Genomic DNA, 23,237 nt, shown 5'->3' with positions numbered 1-23,237 from the left:
AGGCCGACGAGTCCGGGCGCCTGGACCAAGAAAGTCAACATCCTGCTGACTTTCGGTCCCAATCTTCTGTTCCAATTCCGCTCGCCTTGGTTCGGATCTTCCGCTCCGACTCCGCTCGCTTGGGTGATCTCGGTCATCTAGAATAGGACTCACCCAAACCCAACTTCCAACGTTTAAATAATCTTCCACTCTGGCTTCTCATCCCTCAGAAATGTCGTGTGCCTCCTTCTCGTCCGCCCACGTACTTTTCCACAGCACCTCGTCCCTCAGACGCACCGAGCCCCTCAGCTCTCTTCTGTGTCGTCCTTCTCGCTAGCTGCGTCTTTTGCTCGACTTCCTGTGCTCCTAAGTTCCTGCACACTTAGACACGGGGGTTATATACCAACAGGACCTAACCTGACTTGGTTGATCACATCAAAACTAACTTACGGTACTAACAATCTCCCTTTTTTGATGTGAGCAAATCCAAGTTAAGTTAGGATAAACCTCAAAAATAACAATTATAATTTTTGAACAAAAAAATTTGCAAGTAAAAAAATCTTTAAAATATGTACTAAATACCATCCCCCTAGACTTAATCTTCACTACTCCCTCTTTTGATCACATTTAAAAAAATCGAGTACTTTTTTTTAAAAGAAATGACTTTGGAAAGGTAAAAATAGAGTCTAAGGAAAAACTAAAAGGTTAAGCTTCAAAAATTCTGGTTTTACTAACAAGTTTTTATAAAAAAACTTTAAATGTTTAAAAAATTTTAACAAAGGTAAATATTTGAAGTTTAGGAAAAAATTTCACACAATAAAAAGTTGTATTTTGATAACTAATTCATAGAAAATTTTCTAATAGAAATTGAGATAAGTAATTTAAAGCATTAGTTAAATGATTCAAAGTCAATTAAAATTCAATTCAGTAATTGTCTTATATGCTATGGCAAGATACTAGGCTTCTTGGTTATTGGAGCATCAACCACTTCTAGACAAAACCTCTTAAAGAATTTAAATATTTAATTTTCTTTCTGAAAGCCCTAGATCTAACATGTCATGCATCAAAAGATAATTTTAATTTAAGCATAATTTTGGAACCCAAAACAGATTCCTTCCTACCGGATTTATCAAAAACTTTCTATGAACATACTTCTGTGATATTTTTCTAATTTGGCTCTTATGGTATTTAAGATACCAATTTAGGTTTCTATAATTTTTTCAGGTATTTTGATTATCATATGCAAAGTTTCTCGATTTTTCAATTTGGTCCTTCAATTTTTTATTTTCATCTTTTAATTTATCATACATTTCTAGAGGGCATGTTTTTTTGCTAGGATTGTTCTTAATTCCAAAACTTCCTTTTTCAAATTAATATTTTTTTTTAATTTAAATAGGGATCTGGTCATGGATTTAATACCTGAATATAACTGGTTAGGGGTAGTAAACATACCTCACTTACCAGATCTGTTCTGAAGTTTGTTTTTCCTCCTCGCTGTTATTTTCCTCTGAGGAGTCTCCCCCTTCATCTATGCTCTCCTCCTGGTGGCTTGCCATCAGTGCAAGTATAGCGTACTCCTCCAGATCTGATTTTGATGACGACTCGTCCCACGTCGCTTTCAGGGTTTTATGCTTTGTTGTAGTTGGTCCCTTATTATTTTCCTTTTTCAACTTTGGGCAGCCATCCTTAATGTGTCCTTCATTGCAATTATAGCATCTTACCTTCCTTGCTCTTCTTTTCTTTGCCTGCACTTGATTAAACTTATTAGTTTTAAAAAATTTCTTGAATTTCCTTACCATGTATGTTGTTTCATTGTCATCGAAGGAGTTGTCGGCGTCTGATTCATCCTTCTTGGCTTTTAGAGCAATGTTATTTGATTTCTCTATTTCCTAAGAATCTATACAGCGAGACTCGTGAAGTTCAAAAGTTGAAAATAAGCTTTCAAGAGTACATACCTCAAGGTCCTTAGAAATGTAGTAAGCATCTACTAAGGTTGACCATTTTTTAGTTCTCGGAAAGGAGTTAAGTGCGTACCTTAAGGAGTCACGATTTGTTACTTTTTCTCCGAGGTTGTTGAGTTGGGTGATTAGGTCTTTGATTCTTACGTGGAGTTGGGCTACCTTCTCTCCCTTGTTCATCCGAAGGTTCGTCAGTTGGCTTCGGAGGATGTCCCGCTTAGCCAGTTTGGATTCCGAAGTACCTTCGTGAAGCTCCAGGAATTTCTCTCAGAGATCTTTGGCGGAGTTGTAGCTTCCGATCCGGCTGACCTCCTAGGGCGGAAGAACGTTGAGTAGATGGAACTTTGCCTTTCCATTAGCCATAAAATCGACTTGTTCCTTCGTCTATATTCTTCTTTCTCAGCTCCGTGCTAATCCGTAAATGCTACAAAATCGTATTTTATACTTAAGAGAATTTTGAAGTCGGTTTTGAAAAATACCTCCATGCGCTTCTTCCAAGTTGTGAAGTCTCCTTCAAATTTCGGCGAGTAGATGTTGGATGCGGCCATTTCTTTTGCTTCGAATGGCAGTTAGTCCTTCTGAAGCGGAACCTGGCGCTGATACCACTTTCAGGATCGGTGCGGCTGGAAAGAGGGAGTTAATTGCCTGCACAATAATAACAAACAAATCAGGGGCAAGGCGCCCCCTGAGCTTGATGCTTCTTGGATTGCTGTCAATGCTAGAAGGGGCTAAATCAAAATAAAAAATCACCTTAAATTAATTTTTTAACTTAATTAATGTTTTACTTAAATTAACTAAAATAAAAAAAAAAATCACCGCACAAACCAGGGGCCAAATCAGGGGTGGGTGCCATTGGTGTGAGGATCCGGGCGCCCCGCCCTGTCGCCTGGTCCAAGCGCCCGACACAACTCAGAGTGCCCGGACCAACCTATTTAAGGGGGTCAGCGGGCGCCCCCTCTCCTTACTCCTTTTCTTTTTCTCTTTTGCAAAGGGTCCTCACCGGGCTTTATGAGCAAAAGCAAGAAAAGGAAAAATAACTTTTTTTTTCCAATTTCTTAAACTTTTCTCCTTCCGTTCTCAAGTCGCGTCGTTGCGAAACAACCAAGGTCGTCAGTTCTCTTTCAAATATTCACGATGCGTAGGTAATATTTTAATCTTAAACTTTTTTTTTGTTGTTGTTTCATTTGAAATCTTTAGGATGTTGTTTGTTAATTAGGAAACGACCAAATCCTGATGTTGATCCCTTGACTGCCAATACGGATCCTATGTTTCCTACCGATGAACTTAGGATTATATTTTCCTTCACTATATGTTCCTTTACTTTCTAGATATCTAGATAGGCATTTCTTCATACGATCATGCATTCTCGCTGTAGAGGTTATTAATTATTATAACTTGCAGCGTTTAGTTTATTATTCTAGTTTAGTCAACATAGGTATGTGTGTTGAACTGTATAACAATTTAGTTAGAGTTAATGATCTTACTTACACCACTAGGGTCACCGGTACGAATGTTACGTTATCCCCTACTATCATTCACAACATTTTAGAATTACGACCATCTGCATGCCCTTTCCAGTGTTACCCTCTCAGGATCCACCATTTAGTGATCCCTACTCGCATATTATGCTTGATACGATTTATTCGTATTTTTTTTAGGGGTCAACATATACCGACTGTGACCCTATTTAAATTAGTCACTCTTAGGATCTAGACTATGCCCTCTATAGGGTCTTAGTCATATGATTTTGCCTCTAACTACTCGCAACGTAGCCATGATGCGTCCATTCCACTCATTTCTACTTTATGCATTATGTCATCCTGTCCTGGAGAAGAGAGGCCCAGCACCAGCCTGACCCAACAACCCAACCGTCATTTCTACTTTATGCATTATGTCATCCTGTCCTGGAGAAGAGAGGCCCAGCACCAGCCTGACCCAACAGCCCAACCACCACCTGACCCGGTAGACCAGCCCTAGCCTGACCCTGCGGCCCGAGCTCACCCTGACCCAGCTCCAAGAGAGGAAGCAGAGATACGTGAGTTCATGGCTGATCTTTTTAGGCCGCCCAAGACTCCAATCCCTCGTACTTTAGACAACAGAGTTACTAGGCTCGAGGCATCCATGACGAGTCTTCAACGAGAGGTCTCCAGCCTTGACAGGACATCTCCAGTCTACGCGACGAGGAGCAGATTCGTCATACTGAGTTGATAGACATGTTACGATCATGGATCCCGATCCCTCTTCTTCGTCGTCTCAGTAGTTTATTTTTCTACTACATTTTCTTAACTTGATATTATTTGATCTATACTTTGGTTACTAGATGTTTTCTGTTACTTCAGCTAGTTTATGTGACTTGATTATATTTTTATTGTTATCATTTACTTCAGTTTGTTTGTATTCAATACCATTTGCATTTTTAATATTATCTCTCAACATTTGAAAATTATTTTTAAAAGTATCATCTTTTTAAACAATTTTTTTTAACTGATGCAAAACATTTTAAAACTTAGTTTTTTTAAATTGTTTGCAAAATATTTTTTAAAAATTTAAACATTTGAAAAATATTTGCAAAATTTTGAAACTCTTTTCAAATTTTCCCTGATAATTTCTTTCACAATATTTTAACAAAATCATTATATAAAATCGCTTGAATACTATTGTATAAATTATTTTACCAAATTATTTGAAAGCCTTGTAAAACTTTTTTGAAAATATTTATTCCTCCCCAACATGACCCTGAGTTTTTACCTTTGTAGCGTTTCTATTTGAAAACCTCACTTACAAAAGATAGCACTGTCTATTTGAAGTAGTTGGTTTTCAAAACCTTGTTTTTAAAATTCTTTGAAGTACTTGCCATAATTGTTTGAAAACTTGCTTGAAAAACTAAGTTTGCAAAGTCGTTTTTGCTAAACCTTTATTTAATTATGCTTCATGCATTATTTTTTATGTATGTCAAAAGGAGAGGATAGTGGGTTAGGTTAGAAAAATCATCAAATCATGTTAAGTCACCTTATTTAATTTTTAATGCTTGCTCAATTGCTTTTTTTTTCCCTATCTTTAACCCAAGTTGTCATTACATCAAAAATAGGGAGATTGTTGGTGCAGGTTGCACTAATAATCTGGTTTTGATGTATGACAAATAGATTAAAGTTAAATGTGTTGTTTGTCTAACCTTTCTACCAAGTGTGCAGGAGTTGACTGGTCTAAAGGATCTGACACCAAGCTGAAATCTAGCTAGGTCCGTAGGACCAATAGTTGGTGGGAAGTTCAGATAGGTCTGCAGGGCCCGATATCTGGTAAGAAATCTGGTTGGGTCCGCGAGATCTGACAATCGGCCGAAGTCTAGTTGGATTTGTAGACCTAACAACTGGCGAGAAGACCTAGTGGGTCAAAGGCAAGTCAAGCGATTGCAATTGGTAAGTGGAGCTAAGTAACTGGAGGAGAGATCTAGTGAGGACGCGTTCCCCGTTGAGGGAACTGTAGGCGTCAATCGAACTTAGGTCCATTTGAGAAACCTAAGCTGAGACCTTGACTAGATCCTAGTCTCGGGGAGACAGGATCTAATTACTATTATTTTATTGTGTTGTGCTAACTCTGTTTAGGTAAATATATTTTCTATTGTCTAGATTAACCCTTTTTTTACAGGAAAGAAGTTGCTGAAGAAAAGGGGAGTCTAGGCGTCTGAAAGGGATCCGGGAGCCCGAAGCAGCTTGCCCGGGTGGGTGCCTTAAGCACCCGAGCGGTCCAGGCACTCGGAGTTGGTCCAGGCGCCTGGACCAGAAAACTTATCCTGAAACTGAGTTGGAGCGCGTCGACTGGTCGAGCCACGTCAGCATGGTCCAAGCGCCCGAAGGGGTTCTAGGCGCCCAAAATGGGCCTATATAAGGGTCTTCGACCAGCAATTTCAGAACATCATCTGCTATGAGTTTCATTCTTGCACGGTGCTCCGGAAAAGCTCCTACGACACTGTAAATCTCTTCCGACAACCAAGGATCAAAATTTGTTTATTTTCTATGTTGCCGATAACATTTTCTTGTAGTTCTTATACATAATTTTGTAATCATTCGAACTATTAGTGGATTGTCCAACGAAAGCACTCGACGAGTGTGGGCCTTAGAGTAGGAGTCGTCGAAGGCTCCGAACCAAATAAAATTACTTGTGTTAGCGTGTGATTGTCTTTTCTTCTTCTAGTTTCTTTCTTTTATTTTTTCGCTGCGTACTTCGCTTTAATTCGCAAGTTTTCGAAAAACTCTAACCACCCTCCTGTAGCGTATTTACGGTCCTACAGGTTTTAGTCGAGGGTGTAATGTGCATAAATTATATATGCTTTTAGGTATTATTTAACGCGCATCTATTTATATTTCAGGAATATAATCTATATTTATTGCACCCTATTTCCATCCTAGTTTATTCGGAGATCGGCTCTTTACATGTTTTGATTGACAAGACGCTATTTGGAGCGAAAATAGAGTAAAGACGCACATAGGAGCAACTCTGGAAAAAATCAGCAACATAGTTGTGCCCTAGAGGCACGGTCGTGTGCCAGCCCAAGGACAGGCGGTGCCCCACAGGCATGGTCGTGCCCCAGCACCAAAGACAAAGTAGCCTCCGCCCGTTCCTTCCACCAGCAGCCAACAAGGGGCGACCTTGTGAAAACACAGTCGTGTCCCCCTTCCATAGCCGAACTGTGTTTTAGTCGTGTCACATGGCATGGCTGTGCCATATTTCCAGAGTTGCTTCAAAGGATGGCCGTGCCAAATAGCATAACCGTGCCTCTCCACTCGAGGGCATTCACGCCAACGCCATGCCTCCAGGCATTCCCGTGTGGTGGAGAACACGAGGGGGGCACGACCCCTACCTATAAAGGGAGATTTTCTCCCCTTTTCACTAATCTTTAGCTTGGGGCACTGCCTCTTTCCTTGGAGAAGGGTTCTCCCCCCCCTTTGGGCAACCCTAGAGCTTCCATCTTCGCCGATCTGCATCATCCGTCCACTTTCAGAGCTAGGGAACGCCTCCAACGACGTCGGGCTTCAAAGATAAGCATTCTCTTCTCTATATTTTCATATATTGAGTTGTAGTTTGTTGTTTTCTTAATCCTTTGGTTGTATTCCCTTGTAATGGAGTAGATCCTCTAATTCTTAGGATGTAGGGAGTATTTGTAATGAGATGTTAATGTATAAACTATGTATATGTCATTTCCTTATTTAATGAAATATTTATGCTATGTTTTATGTGTGTTGTGTCTTGTATGTATTTGATGAAATGTGTGCAAGCTCAATACATGTAGATGTAGAGTTCTGTTCAAGGAGATACTTTAGTTTGTTTAACCAGGAATCCTTGACAGAGGGTATCCCTTACTTTCTAAAGTATCACCCTTGATACGGGAGGCAATTTCTTATAAGAAAAGCTAATTAGAGTTTAGAAAGTTTCTCTTAAATTAATGTTAATAGATATATTATATAAACCCGGGGAGCCCTAGGTGACAAAGGATAATCCTTTAACCGTACATCTTAGGTTATCTCTTCTACTTAATATTATTAATCTACCGTTAGTAAGTAAATCGGATAACTCTAGTGATTGTATAACCAGGGGTCTTAGGGTAACCCTTTAATCGGATTTTCTAGAGTTGCTTCTTTACTTAATGACATTAGAATTTGAGTAAACTCTCCAATGCAATCTTTGCAGGTAGAGCCGAACTTTAGTTAAAAATCCTACAAAATGTAGCCATGGAGATAAGGAAATGAACAATGCATAGGAACATTAACTAGCATCATAGTGAAACCGAACTCCTAGAATCAATCATCCACCACCCAAACTCTCAATCTCTCTCTTCCTAGCATTTGTGAACCAACTCTCGATTGTCTAGATAATTCATTGTGCGAAGTTAACTAGTGTTTAATCAACAGTCCTTGTGGGATCGATATTTTATTACTTGATTACAACTGTGCACTTGTGGGTTGTACAATACTATTCCACCTTAATAGGATAAGGTTAAAGATTAATATTTTTCTAACCATCGAGCTGGCAATTCCATATCACAAAATTGGAAGTTCCATCGAGTCGTTTTTTCACTTTTTAATAAAACAATCGAGAAAACACGGCGGAAGATAAAGTAAAAGAAGGAAAAGCAAACAATGCTAACAATTTTTCATTTTATTTGGTTTGTAGTCCAGCAACTACTACTCCAAGACCCACATTCGTTGAGTGTTTTCGTTGAGCAATCCACTAGAACTTCAAATGCTTATACAAGTGATTTGAAATAAAGTACAAGTAAATAAGAACAATTATACCGATGACTTTGGAATAGAAGCTCGAACGTAGTCATCGTTGGGACAATGTTTCGATGTCGTAGAGCAGTAATTAGAGCTGCATGCAAGTATAGAAGTCGTAGAGAATTATGTTCTGAAGCTGCTGATCGAAGTTCTTTTTATAGGTTCATCCAGACGCCTGGATTGATCCCCGGGCGCCCTCATCAAGCTGACATGGCATCCCTTCGAGGAAACTCTATCTGCCAAAGTTTATCTTGATCCAGACGCCTAGACCACTCTCGACCACCCGGACTTTGGCATGTGCCAGCCAACAGGGGTGTGCCAACTCATCGCTCGCATAGCTAGATGTTGACTCATCCATGCCCTTGGACCCTCTTCAAGGTGCCTGGACTCTGAGCGCTTGGACCCTTTCCGGGTGCCTGGACTCCGGGCGCCTAGACCCTTCCCGGGCGCCTAGAAGTCACTTTTCCGACCAACTTCCAGCTTCGATTTCCTGTATCACAGAGTTAAAAAACAAGCATAATATAATGATTTAGATTGTCCGATTCTGACTTTGGATGTCCCTGATATCTAGGTCGAACCGGCGTCTACTATTCCCTCAACCGGGAATGCGTCCTCACCTACTCCTCTTAGGAGAGTTTACCTTTTTGTCAAACATCCAGTCTTCCAGACCTGTTTAGACTTTTGCTCAACATCCGATCTTTTGACCTCCGAGACTTCCTGTTAGACGTCCAATCGTCGACCTATCTAGACATCTGCCTGATGTCCACGAACCCCAGGGCTTCTGCCCAATGTTCTCGATCTGCCAAGACTTCTACCTAGTCCACTCGACCACGACTTCGGGCCCAATTCACTTGATCAAGACTTCCTAACCTCAATTAGGGCTTTCCTACACACTCAGGTAACCTTGTTAGATCACAATAACCCTTAACTTTGAACCTTTGTCAATATCAAAATATAGGTTCGATTAGCTAATGCTTCCGCCACCAACATATTGATGCTCCTCATTTTGCATACCTTGGTGTCTCAAATCATCAATCTCTAACTGACCTCAAACCACCAAGTCAACTAAGTTAGTGGGTCTAAGTGAAGCCCCATGAGCTACTCTAACACGTCCTAAATGCTTCTCATCCTATAATCCCTCATATGTCTCGTGCAACATGCCTCGAACTCTATTGAACTTTTAATCCATTAAGTGTGTTACTAATCTTGCGCCAAATCATTATCCATCCTCAACCTCGTTGAGTCATGAGCTTAGCGAGCTCCATTTATGTCCTGCCAAATTCTTTCATAACTTAAGACACATCAAATACACATGCAGGGTTTGCTCAAACACTTACAAGGTACCGCTAAAATAGGAGCAACCCAAACTCCTTGACATCTGCAAAGCTAATACAAAACATTAAAAGAGCTCTTAGCAAACTTGGGAGATCCTACTATCAAGGATTGCGGTGTCGTTTCGTGCCGGGCGGCACGAACGATTTTTACCGTTTCGTCGCCCGGCCGAAACCGGCACACGACACGCCGCGATTTCTGCGCGTGTATTGCGCGGGTGTGGGCTGTGCTTTCGGCACGTGATACGCGCGTTGATGCGCGCCAGCACAAGCTACACTCGCAACAGAAGGAATTGATTCCTTCTGTAATCGATCGCGCGACGGAAGGAATCGATTCGATTCCTTCTGTCGCGCGAAAAAACCCTATAAAACGTACCGATTAGCAGCAGCAGCGAGGCAGTGAGGCGAGGCTTGGCATAGCGAGGCGAGCAGCGGCGAGGCGAGCAGCGGCGAGGCGAGCAGCGGCGAGACGAGGCGAGCACCAGTAAGGCGAGCAGCGGTAGAGGTATTCCCTATTCGTTTCATCCATCTCGTATGCATCGCTGGCGGCGTCGCCGGATGCCTCCGGCGGCGCCGGAGGCGTCCGACGACGCCTTCGGCGCCGCCAGACCCTGCGATCCGCCACTGCTGAGCGGCGAGATCGCTCCCAGCGGCGAGTTCGGCGAGTTCGGGTGCGCCTCGTGCGTGCCCGAGAAATGATTTTATTTCAATTTGGAAAATAAATTGTAATTTAGATTTATAACAATTCCTAAGGTTGGCATGATATTCCAAACAGGCTTTTATAAATCCTAATTAAATTTTCTTAATAAAAATTAAAATATATAAAAAATATATTTAAAAATTAAAATTTAATTAATATTCTGAAAAATTAATTTTTAATGTTTTAAATTGTATTTAAAATTTTAAAAAAAATTATAATAAATCTGTTTAAAATTTTAAAAAATTATAAAAATTCAGATATATGTTATAATATTTTTTTATTTTAAATTTAATTTATTTTTAAAAAAAATAATAAAAATTCAGATTTATATTCTAATATTATAAAAAATAAAAATTCTAAAAAACTAATAAATTAAATTTATATTTTGATATTTTTATTATTTTATATTTTTAAAATAATAATTAATTAATTAATTAATTTGTATAATTATTATATATAAAATAACATCTTTATGTTAATTTATATATTTATTATAGATAATATTTTTTATCTTAGAATTAATTTAAAATTTGGATCCATGAATATTAACTTTTGTACTTTTGTAATATGTTTAGAAATATTACAAGCCTTTTATTTTAAAAATTTTGATAAAGGTATGTTGTTATGTTTATGATTCCTAATAAAACACTATTAATCTTGTGCAATTCTGATCAATCTAAATTGAGAAAGATGAATTAACATTTTTAGGAGATTGTTTCAAATTTCAGAAGTTGATGTTTATAGTTTATATACTTAATTTGTAAATTTACAATGATAAATACATTTTTGACATTATAAAATGATGATCATTACCTAGAAATGTATATTATCCTTACTTTTTGTATAATGCATAGGTAATGGCACCAAAACAACAATCTCATGATCCAGCTTGGAGACACGCACGTCGATTAGAAAATCAATTCCATTGGCAATGTTTACATCGCGATATGATTGGACGCGGCGGCGGGGTCACACGCTTAAAACAACATCTTGCTGGTGGATATCCGGATGTTTCTAATTGTCCAAAAGTTTCTCAAGAAGTTCGTCGTGCAATGAAAGAGGAACTTGATGGCAGAAAAGCATTAAAGTATAAACAACAACGAGAACGTGAACTTGTTGATAGTCGAAGCTCTAAAGAACCAATCTATGATGAAATGGAAGGTCGTGGTGAAGTTCCAAATGACGAAGACTTTTTAGCAGCTCTCAGTGCCTCTCGAACTCAATATGACTATGAGCAAAATATGCAACATAGAAGTGGCTCTGGTGCTAGTGGAAGTGGCTCAACTACTGCATCAACATTAGGAAGGAGTGCAAGTGTTCGTATTACTTCAACACAAGGTGGTATTGGTAGTTTTTTTTCTTCTATGGGACGAAGACGTGCAGTTGATATTGCTGATATTGATCCACTAGCATTTCCAGACCAAGCTAGCAAACAGATTAGGATTGATGATGCATATTCAAAAGAGAAGAAGAAATCAATCTGTAAAAGTATTGCTAAATTTTTCCATTTTAATCATATTCCCCCTAATGCAGCAAACAACACATACTACCGTAGCATGGTGTCCAACATCCAAAAATCTGGTCCTGATATTCAACCTCCGACTGCATATGAAATTGCCGGTCCATATTTAGATGAGCAAGTGGAGGAGATCAAGACTTGGATCCTATCATGCAAGAAACAATGGAGCTTATATGGGGTTACGTTGATGTGTGATAGCTGGACAGGACCTACACGGATGAGCATCATCAACTTTCTACTATACTGCAATAGAAAGGTGATATTTCATAAATCTATTGATGCAACTACAGACTATCATGATGCACCCTACATATTTCGTTTGATGGATAGTGTAGTTCACGAGATAGGTGCAGAACATATAGTACAGGTGATTACAGATAATGGTGCCAACTTTAAAAGGGCGGGAGAGATGTTGGAGCAAAGGTATCAAAAATTATTTTGGACACCATGCGCAGCACACTGTATCGATTTGATGATGGCAGATATCGGTAAGCTCGATATAGTGAAGAAGGTAGTGAAAAAGGTCAATTTTTAACAAAATTCCTTTATAATCATCATTGGGTTCATGGATTAATGAGGAAATTTATTGATGAGGAGATTCTACGATCAGGAGCGACTAGATTTGCCACTCACTTTCTCCTGTTAAAACCGTTGAATCAGAAAAAAGTCGAATTGAAGGCCATGTTCTCTTCTGAAGATTAGGAAGCCTCTCGATATTCTAACACGGTCGAAGGTAAGGAGATGCAAAAAATTATTATATCTGTCAGATTTTGGGACTATATATCAGATATTCTTATAGCAGTAGAACCATTGTATGTTGTTCTACGTCAAGTCGATATGGACAAGAAGTCACAAATCAACGTTTACCGTCTAATTCTTGAAGAAAAAGAGAAAATTAAGAAGCATCTACAATCACCAACCAAGCATCAACATTACATTGATATAATCACTACAAGATGGGGCGATCAAATGAGAAAATATATGCATTTGGACGGTACGTATTTTTTAATGATAAAGAATTTTTAATATTGTTATTAATAATTATATATGTTTAATTATTGTAGGTAATTATCTCAATCCGGCATATCAATATCGTTATAATCTTGGCACAAATGATGATTTATTAGTGACCCTCAGACATGTAATATTAAGACTGCATACAAACACAGAATCAATTGCTGAGACTATTAATGAAAGTCGATTATTTCGAGAGACATATGGTTCTTTTAGCGATCCTATTGCAGTTTCATGCAGGTATAAAATGGATGCAGGTAAATATAGTAAAAATTATTACTAATTATTGTCAACAAATATAAATAATTATTTTAATTTTGTTCTTATTTATCTTACAGCTGAGTGGTGGTTACAATATGGAGGATCAACTCCAAATTTAAAAAAGATTGCAGTACGAATTCTCTTACAGACAACGTCTTCAAGCGGTTGTGAAAAAAATTGGTCAACTTTCTCCCTCATTCATACAAAAGTACGAAATCGTCTTTCTTATCGTCGCTTGGAGAAGATGGTCTACGTTCATTATAATATGCGTCTTCAACTAAGAGCAATAACAAAAGAGAATGAAGAACAGGAGTATGGTGATGTAGACCCATTTGATATTGGATTTGTCCAAACTAAGAATGATCCAATGATGGATTGGTGGAGCGCTGTTGAGGCTAAGAATCCATTACTTGATGAAGCAAGAGACCCACCACGACCATCTCAATTTCTTACTCAACAGATTGAAAAAATACAAGCTAGAGGAGATATCTGCGAGGAAGAAGATAATGAAGCTTTTGATCAAGAATTTCGATTTTCTGGATCTCGGTCTAGGTGTTCTCAAACATCACAAACCCAACCAAAGTCCATAGATAAAGGCAAAGGCAAAGCTCCTGCAATTTTTACAAAAAAGAAAGAAAAAGGTAAACCTCCTACTTTTATGGGAAGTGGTCCATTTAGAATTAGAGAAAATCCACTCGATGCAATTGATGAGCAAGAACATGATGACAGTGATGAAACATCATCACCTTCTGACACTGTAGTCCGACGAGAAGTTCGAAATGAGGATAGTGATGTTGATAGCAGTGCAAGTACTCATGGAAGTGATGACAGTGGTGATGCATCTAGTGGTAAAAATTATGTCCCCCCTACTCTAGCACCAGAGCCATGGACATGTGAGATAGATTACACACATGCAACTCAAGATGATGATCATGGAGCTAGAGGTAGTACTATTCAATATCAACGTCGATATAAGGGTGACAAACAAAAGAAAGCTCATAATTATCAAGATATACAGGAGAGTTTAGCTGAGATTGATTCTAGTCGAAGTTCATCATACTCGCAACCTTCTTATTATAACTCTGATGCATCATATGGTGATCCGTCATACCAGAGCTCGGGGGCGTATGCTTATCCTTATCCTTATCCTGTGCCTGTACCCGTTCCGATTTCAGTGGTGCTAGTTCAAATCCAACATCCAGTGATGAATCGAGACACGCTGATGAACATGTGGAGAAATCAATATCAATATTACACGTCATGGGATGCTTATTTAATCTGGTCATTGGAGAATTATGGAGTTGACCTAAGCAGAATGTCGCAAGAACCAATGCTTCCATCTGATTCACGCCACTCCTTTTGGTATTAATAAGGTAACATATTATGATGTATCAATTTTAATTCAAATTATTTCTAGATCAACTTTTTTTAAAGAAAACTATATTTAATTATTTTTCTAACCATATTAAGTTGTTCAATAATTAAGAATTTATATAAAATTAATATACAACTTATTTTTAAATTATACACAATAAACATATTTATCTAATAATTACTATATATAAATAAAAAAATGCCGAAACAGTATCGGCACGGCACGATACGATACCGAAACCGTATCGTTCCGGTCTGGGACCGAAACCTTGGCACGGGTCGAGATTTTAAACCTTGCCTACTATAATGATTGGAATTATTGTAAGCCTTGATAGCTTTATCAAGATCTTGCACATGAAATTTCAAGTTGATTGAGTTTTTAATGATGGGCTTCTATTAAGACTTCTGCTATCTTGCCATATGATGCAAAGTGGAACTTACGTGGCCTCAAAATTGGAAGTGTTTTTCTCTTGGGTCTTAAGAGTTGCTGCTAGTCTCATTAAGAAGGAAAAAACTAGGCATGTGACAGAGTAAGCTAACAACCATACTTTTCAACCAATTGTTCTTCTCTCCTTTCGGACTGGGCAAGCTGAACTAATAACTCTTTGACTTGTTTCTTGAGTTTCTACACTTCGGCCATATCAGATTGTCTCTTACAAAATTGAGTTTTTTCTGCCTGAGCTTTCAACCTTCTCAAGCAACAAGTTGATTGCAATCTGTTATCTTTGGCCCAGTTCTATAAGGTGAGGTTCTTAGGAAAGCTGAGGACAGAGTCTTTGGAAAAGCAAGAGATCACTCATGAAACTTAATAAAAGATTGCCGCGCCATGCCATGGAATTAATTTCTAGCCTGCTTAGAGCTTAAGTCTAAGGATCACCAGTCTTTAGTCTCCCATCAAGTTCACAACATATTATTCTTGAGTTCCCAAACACCATTTTGGAGATTTCCTATCATTGAAGTATAACTCCGCACGACTCGATGATGGATCAGCTTGGTTAGTCAGATTCAACTTCGAAGGACTCCTCAATATATTCCTCAAAAACTCCAAAGCAGACCTTGACATTCTTAGATGGTTCTGTAGCAGCATGCATCTCGCTACCTCCAAAGGATGCAAATCTCTTCAAGGTAATTAGAATTTCAACTACAACTGACTCTGCACTAGAAGGAGCGGTTATGATCTCAACAACAACTGCAAAAGTAGAACGCTCAATCTCAAGCATCGAAGCAAGTGGTTTTGACCCTGAAAATTTTGGAAGTGGAGTTGAAGTGTGTAAGGAACCTACCTCATAAGTTCTACTAAAAGAGTCTCTTTAGGGGAGTCTTAGAGAGAGCTTTCCCTGAAGTAGTCAACAGAGTTGATGTCACAAGTTATACAAGAAAAAGGAGGTTAGAGAGTCAAAGTGGCAGTGCGTTACAAGTTCCAACCTTACAGAACCTAATTATTTCTCTTTACATAGATTCTTGAGAAAGAAAGAAGTGTTGTTCTTGAACAAATAGCTAGAACTGAGTTGTTTTTCCATACTAAGCCTGAAAATATTGAGTCATAGTCATCCCATTCGATGGAAAACAACCACGACCAGTGTGAAACAGAGAAGAATTTTCTCTTCCATCTTTATTGGAAGGTCAAAATTCCATAGTTTTCAACCTAATGTAAAATGAGATGGTATAGCCCCTTGGGAAAAGCAACCTTAAAATCTGGGCAAAATATCCTTTCAATCACTTTGAACCGTTGAATAGAGCCTTTAGCTACTATGATGTAGTGCCAGAAATTCAAAGAAAATTGGCTGGTAATTAATAGGAAATCAAAGCCCAATTCTTAGAAGATGATTATGCAGTTTGGAGGCAATTCATATGCTTTTGTTGTTCCAAGGGCTCTATTGATGTCACTAGATAAGGTAGTACCAGTGGTCAAAAACTATGTTTTCAAAAGCCCATAATTGAGTCGCATATGTGGATGTCGAAGGGACCACATGTACCATACGGATGTATGTTAAAACATCTTAAATGGTACTATTAAACCAATTTAAACTAAATCAAATTGAATAAAACTCTAAGCTATTTGGTAGCTTGTAATTTGTAAATTATTAAACATTTATTTTGTAAATAATAACTTAGATATAAATATTTTTTAATATATTAATAGCAACCACATAACATACCCCATATGCTCTATGCAATTAATCAACTGTCATCAACAACAACCAAGCCTTATTCTATTAAGTGGGGAATCAACTGGGTCATATGTTTTGAAAATCTTGGTCAAAACAAACTCAAAAGATAAAGGACCTGCAACAAGATAGAGGATCTTTTACTAATGCTGGACCTAATACACTATTAAATTTTGTCTTACAACAACATTAAAACAGGGAGGAATCAAACAATTCTAAAATGAAGGTTGGTATAGTGCACAAACACAATGGACAGGGTATCTAAAGCAAGATATTAGACTTGAGTAATCCTAGAAATGATATAGTATACAACCTATAGGTTAATATGGTCAAATATGAACAGTAGTGAAAAAAAACAGCCATATCCATAGGATTAGTCAGTAATTATGTCACAGATCACAAGCTAGAGAACCTCTAAAGTGCAATTTTCATAACAGATAAATCTAAGTTTAAAATCCCAGGTTTAGAAGCAAAACAAATTCTTTTTTCTTCCCATGAAAAAATGAATTTGATTTAGCTTCTGAATTCTTCATTATCTCCAATAATAGTCACATTGTTTTAGCTTTTAAAAAATATGGCACCAACCAAATTGTACACAAGGATTAAGCTTTAAAGACAATGAACACTCTATGAAATGAGTAGCTTAAAAATAAATATCAAGCATGGCATACCTTGCAGATGAAGGGTATGTACAAGATCCGTAACCTGAAACAAAGAAACAGACACAAGTTAATGAGCAATCCACAATTTTGTATCCTCTTTGTAAAAATTATTCATCAAATGCATAGTAAAAAAAACAAAGCAATATGAGGAGAAAAACAAGTAATTCACATGAATAAGTTTTTTCATCAACTGGAAATAATGTCTTTAATAAATACCAATAAAAAATAAAACCTTTCTTGTTATTGAAACACTAAGGTCATGTTTATTTTTAGTAAAGTATGAATGATTTTAGATAATATTCTATCATGGACAAGCCAATCAATTAAATCTACCATATAATAGCCTACCATATGTATCATATTTGCTACTATATTTGTAGGTACGATAATAAGAAAATTATATACCATATATTCATGCCATGATCCTGTATATAAGGCTAATTTGGGCATTAGAAACAATCAAGAATATCAGTTTTCAAACTCTCTTCTTGTTCCTACTTTATTTTCTGATATGCTATTAGAACAATTGATCATGATACAACTCTCCTTGGCCTCCTCCCAAACCTCTTTCTCTTGACTGGCCACAACTTCAACCTTCATTGCACTTCAACCACAAGCAACCCCTCCATGGTCTTCTACTATCACCCTCTTCCAACCACACTTCCAGCACTACCAACCTATTTCCAGCATTCTTCTAGTTGCTCCCTCAATGCTAAAGCAATCAACACCATATCATTTTGAGTCGTTGCTGCTCTCAAGGAATCTATGTTTTGATGTATGGTTATGTTTAAAGTTAGATTTGTTTGTGATCTAACAAAATTGTCAAGTTTGTAGGTACAAGTAACTTGACAGGATGCAAAGACTGGGTTGGGAACCAGGCAATGGAAAAATCCTAGTGGGACTAGACAATTGAAATTCTAGTGGGACTAGGCAATGACAAGTCTGGGCAGCAGTAAGACCTAGTTGGGAATCAAGCGGAGGGTCAACTGGGAGCTTAGGTTTTGGCCGTAAAAGTCCATGTGGCTTAGCTGAGAGCTGAACATTTGGCAAAGTCCTGAAGTTACCCAAGCAAAGGAAAATTAAGCTTCAAGAACGGGTGTTATTCATGTTAGGATGTATACTAAAAGCCTAGCTTTTGGTATAAACATTTATCTAAAAATAAGAATCAGTCAAATGTCTATATTTATGATAAATGTAGTTGTTCAATTAATTTATATTGTAGATAACATGGTGTGTGGTGTCACACACAGAGGATCATGTTATCAGTATCTTATAAATTATAAACAGTAGCTCACGACCAAGATGGAAAGGAACAAACCATTGGAAGGTCGTAGTGTAATTAGGTATTAGTTTATCTTAACTAATATAATTACACTAGTACACTTAGAGTATATTGAGTAGGATCATTAGAGGTCGTTCCTTTTATACTGACTTTATAAAGGAACAAAGACCTCAGTTATTATGGAAGTGTGTGCTCTTAATCCTAATATAATAACAAGCACATATATTTGATATTTATTTCTTTAATTTATCAATGGGTGAGATTTAGTTCGATAAATCAATAAGCCCGATAAGTTGGGAAATGATATCACTTATAGTGTGTGTTGTTGATTATAGAAGGAAACTGTGTCCTAGTAATCTAGGTTGAGAATGTCCCCAAGAGGAGCTCATAAGGATTGTCATGTTAAACCCTGCAGGTGGACTTACTCCGACATGACGATAAGGTTGAGTGGTACTACTCTTGGACTAAGATATTAATTAAGTGAGTTGAGTAACTCATTTAATTAGTGGACACATCTTAAACACAGGGAGACTAACACACTCATAATAAGAAGGATCCCAAAATGTAATTTGGGATTGGTGCGGTAGTTCAATAATAGTTCTTTAGTGGAATGAATTATTATTGATGAAATTAAGTTGTGTGTTCGGGGCGAACACGGGAAGCTTAATTTCATCGGGAGACCAAAACCAATTCCTCCTCTTGGTCCCTATCATAGCCTCTTGTATATAAAGATTTATACCCACCACATACCCACCTTCTTACCCATCCAATGGGGCCGGCCAAGCTAGCTTGGAACCCAAGCTAGGGCCGGCCAAGACCAAGTGGATGAGCCAAGTTGGTGGCCGGCCAAAGCTTGGGTCCCAAGCTTAGGTGGCCTGCCACTAGAATATTAAAAAGAATTTTTATTAAAATTATTTCTTATGTGGATATCATGGTTTTAAAAGAGAGTTTAAAAATTAAAAATTTCCTTTTATAGCTTTCTACAAAAGATTAAGAGAAGAGATTAATCTCTTTCCTTATTTGTAGATTAAAAGGATGGTTTTAATTTTTTGTAAAAACTTTCCTTATTTGTAAATCATCTACATGTTTAAAAGAGAGTTTAAAATTTGAAATCTTTCCTTATTTGTTGATTAAAAGGTGAATTTTAAATTTTAAGAAAACTTTTCTTTTTAACCATGTTCATGATTTAAAAGAGAGTTTAAAAATTAAATATTCTCTTTTATAAGTTTCTACAAGAGATTAAGAAAAGATTTGATATCTTTCCTTATTTGTAGATTAAAAGAGATTTTAATTTTTAGAGATAACTTTCTTTTTATCCACATGTTTAAAAGAAAGATTTTAATTTATAAAATTTCCTTTTTATTAACCAATCATAAAGGGACTAAAATTATTGGAGAAATTTTTATAAATTTCCGGAAACAAATTAGGAAATTTTAATTCTTGTTTTAATTAAAACTTTCCTTGATTTGGGGCTTGAGGTGGCCGGCCATTGTAATTGAAAAAAGAAAATTGTTTTAATTAAAATAATTTTTCTTTTTCATGGCAAAGGAATTAAGGAGATTTTTATTTAAATTTCCTTATTTGCCAAGACCAAGGATTATAAAAGAGGGGGTAGAGATGCCTTCATGGTGAATATCTCTATTCTATTTTTCCTCTCTTTTCTCCTTGGGTGTGGCCGGCCCCTTCTTTTTCCTCTCCTCTCCTTTGTGTGGCCGAAACCTTCTTGGTGGAGATAGCTTTGGTGGCCGGATCAAAGAAGGAGAAGGAGAGAAAAGAAGCCTCTTTTCTAGCATCCCTTGGAGCATTGGTGGTGGTTGAATCTCTTCATCCTTGGAGGTGCTCTTATTGTGGCCGAACCTTGCAAGGAGGAGAAGAAGGTGCTTTGGTGGTTTCTCATCTCGGAAGATCGTTGCTCACACAACGTCCGAAGTTAGAAGAGGAATATGGTAGAAGACCTAGAGGTTTTTGCTTTCAAAAAAAAAGGTATACTAGTATTTAATTTCCGCATCATACTAGTTTTATTTCTTTGTAAAAATACCAAATACAAGAGGCATGCGATTCTAGTATTTCGAATTAATTTTCGATGTTGTGTTCTTTTATTTTTCTTTTCCTTGTGATTTGATTGTTCTTTTTGGTTGACCTAAAATTATTTAAGAAAATTAAATATTAGCTTTCCTTAAAAGGCTTTGTCTAAGCGGTGGTGGTTGTTCCCATATCTAAGAAGACCATGTGCCTCGCCATGCAGTCCTGGAAGCCAATTTTGGAAATTAATATTTAATGGAATTAATAACCTAGGTGATTTGGATCGAACGTGTTAAGTTCCGCAGGAGATCCAAGTCTAAACCTAAAAGAACAAATAAATTAAACTTTGGATCAAACGTGTTAAGTTCCGCAGGCGATCCAAGTTTAATTTAAAAGAACACATGGTAGCTAGGAAAAGGTTCAGACCTTTGTACAAAATTTTTGCATGAACCATTAGGTTTTCCGAGTAGCAACCAACAGTTCAGAACTTAGTATTTGCATTACTACTATGTTGTGCTAACTTTTTATTGCAGGAAGCTACTTGATAGTTCCAAGCGACTAGATGGGATCTGGTCGACTGGCTGGGGATAAATATGATTGACGAAGTCAGGAATTTTCAAGCGACCAGAATGAGGTGTGAGCAACCTTGATGGTATGGGTGACCAGAGCAGCTTCACCGTCGTAGGCATGCACCAGTGATCCAGAGGAGACAGTCAAGATAAGAGTTTGATCATGCTTCAGGCACGCACCTGGAAGGAGTCCATGAGACCGTAGTCCGCTGAATCATTATCGACACGGATCAAATTTGTAGCCAAGTCAATATGCTCTAGGCGACCGAAAGGGTTCCAAAAGAGTGTCTAGTCAACGTATTCTGTCGTTCTCTCTTCTAAGTGTTTCTATTCTTCTTGTGCTAACGCTCTGCGTTTGTGCTCAAAGTTCAATTACAACCTAGGGCTTGTAACTTTTCTTACTCTTTAGTTGTAATGTCTTTTATTATATATTTGTGCTTAATCATCGAGATTCTTGTTAAAAGGTTTCCTCCAGAGGTTTTTTGGAAAGGAGATATTTACTAAGAATCATATTTTTATTTAACTTAGATCTTGCATGCTAAACTTGTTAAGTCTTCTATTAGATCTTGTGTACTAATCTTGTTAAATGTTCTATTAGATCTTGCATGCTAATCTTGGTTTGGTTAATTAGTTATGATTAATCAAGTTAGTCTTTAATTCAAAGTATTTATTTTATTCCGTTGCATACTTTGTTTATTGGTTTACAATTTGAACTATCAACTCATAAAATTATTATACACTATTCCCCCCCCCCCCCCCCTCTAACATAGAAATGGTCCTACAACTAGATCTTTAATTTTGTTTGTTTGACACTAAAAATTCTTTTCTCTTGCTGCAATCTCAACAAGATCACAAAATAAAATTAGTAGTGGAAAAATAAATAAAAAACAAGCATGTACCACACTACAGAGATAAGGACAAACGATTTACATGGTTTGGTAGTCTCAGACTCCTAGTCCACGATCAATAATCTTTTAGACAGATCACTCCTAGAGTCCCCGATATTTTCTCTTCTTCGGTCAAGTGCCAAAGTTGGAGAAATCTCTTACAACATCGCTATAATAGACACAAGAGGCTAACAACAGAGATTTTGACAAGGAAAACAATAAACAAAGCTTTTTCTCATTTTGTTGTTTGTCTATTGTTGTGTTCATGGCCTTTAGACCCCATTTTAAAATGTCTTTCATGAATTTCTTCATTGACACGTTTGCTAACGTGATACCCATCAGACTAGATTAATAGCATCAGTTAACTAGTCTCACCAATTCCTACGGCTCGCAACCGTATATTGTGTTTCCCTTGGTGATTACTTCATCTAGGGTTCACCAATCGACTGGCCATAGCCACACTGCCCATAACCACCATTGACTTGACTAGATTCAACAGCTTGTGATTGTTTCCTTTATGCTAATTCATCCAACTTGCATCAATCAATTAATCATAGTTAATCAATCGATTGGTCGACTAGAAACAAGAATCCACTAAGTTTCCGAGTTAACTACCCAAAACTCTTTCAGCTAACCAATATGTTGACTACGATCCATTTAATGGTCGTGACCACTTCATCTAGGGTTCACCAGACAACTGGCTATAGTGACCAGTTGACTAACGACCTTGACCGTGTTAAGTTGTCTTCATGTGCATATACCTAAGTTACACATAAATCAAACACAAACTCAAGGCCTAATTTAAATCCTTTGCCCAATCATTAAAACCTATGGTTGCATTAGACCACTTGAGAGATGAAAGTTTCGACAATCTCTGTTTTTGATGTTTGGTAATTTGTTCAAGTTAGGAAAAATTAGCATATATAAAAAATGCTAACATGTAGTAAATGCAAATAGAACCTAATCCTAGGCTCTCGCTTCAAATAAGCTCCTTATTGAGTTAAATACAAGTTTATGTGTAAAATATCGGAAAAAAGCGAATATTAATAAGGGAATTTTCCGGAATTTTTGAAAAAATTTCGGGAATTTTTCGGAGCTCTTATGGACGAGTTTACGGGGATAAAAACAGGATCCGGAAAAGCCTGTTTAGGCTACCCTGTTTAATGAGGAAAAGTTTTAATTTCTTTTCCCTTTTTCCTTTTTCTTTTTCTTGTTTTTCGCCGTTCCTTTTTCCCTCTC

General features: G+C 37.4%; 1 protein-coding gene across 1 annotated transcript in view; it reads right to left on the bottom strand.

Annotated features, from left to right (window-relative positions):
- LOC122045580 (PLASMODESMATA CALLOSE-BINDING PROTEIN 3-like) overlaps window positions 1–23,237 on the bottom strand; it is a 65,897-nt gene that overhangs the window by 23,863 nt on the left and 18,797 nt on the right. Inside the window, exon 2 of the mRNA XM_042605860.1 lies at window positions 17,248–17,281. Coding sequence (XP_042461794.1) covers window positions 17,248–17,281 — 34 coding nt within the window. The remainder of the gene's footprint in view (window positions 1–17,247; window positions 17,282–23,237) is intronic.

The sequence above is a fragment of the Zingiber officinale genome, chromosome 2B (assembly GCF_018446385.1).
Source record: "Zingiber officinale cultivar Zhangliang chromosome 2B, Zo_v1.1, whole genome shotgun sequence".
Taxonomy (NCBI): domain Eukaryota; kingdom Viridiplantae; phylum Streptophyta; class Magnoliopsida; order Zingiberales; family Zingiberaceae; genus Zingiber; species Zingiber officinale.
This window is presented reverse-complemented; position numbering and strand designations above follow the sequence as displayed.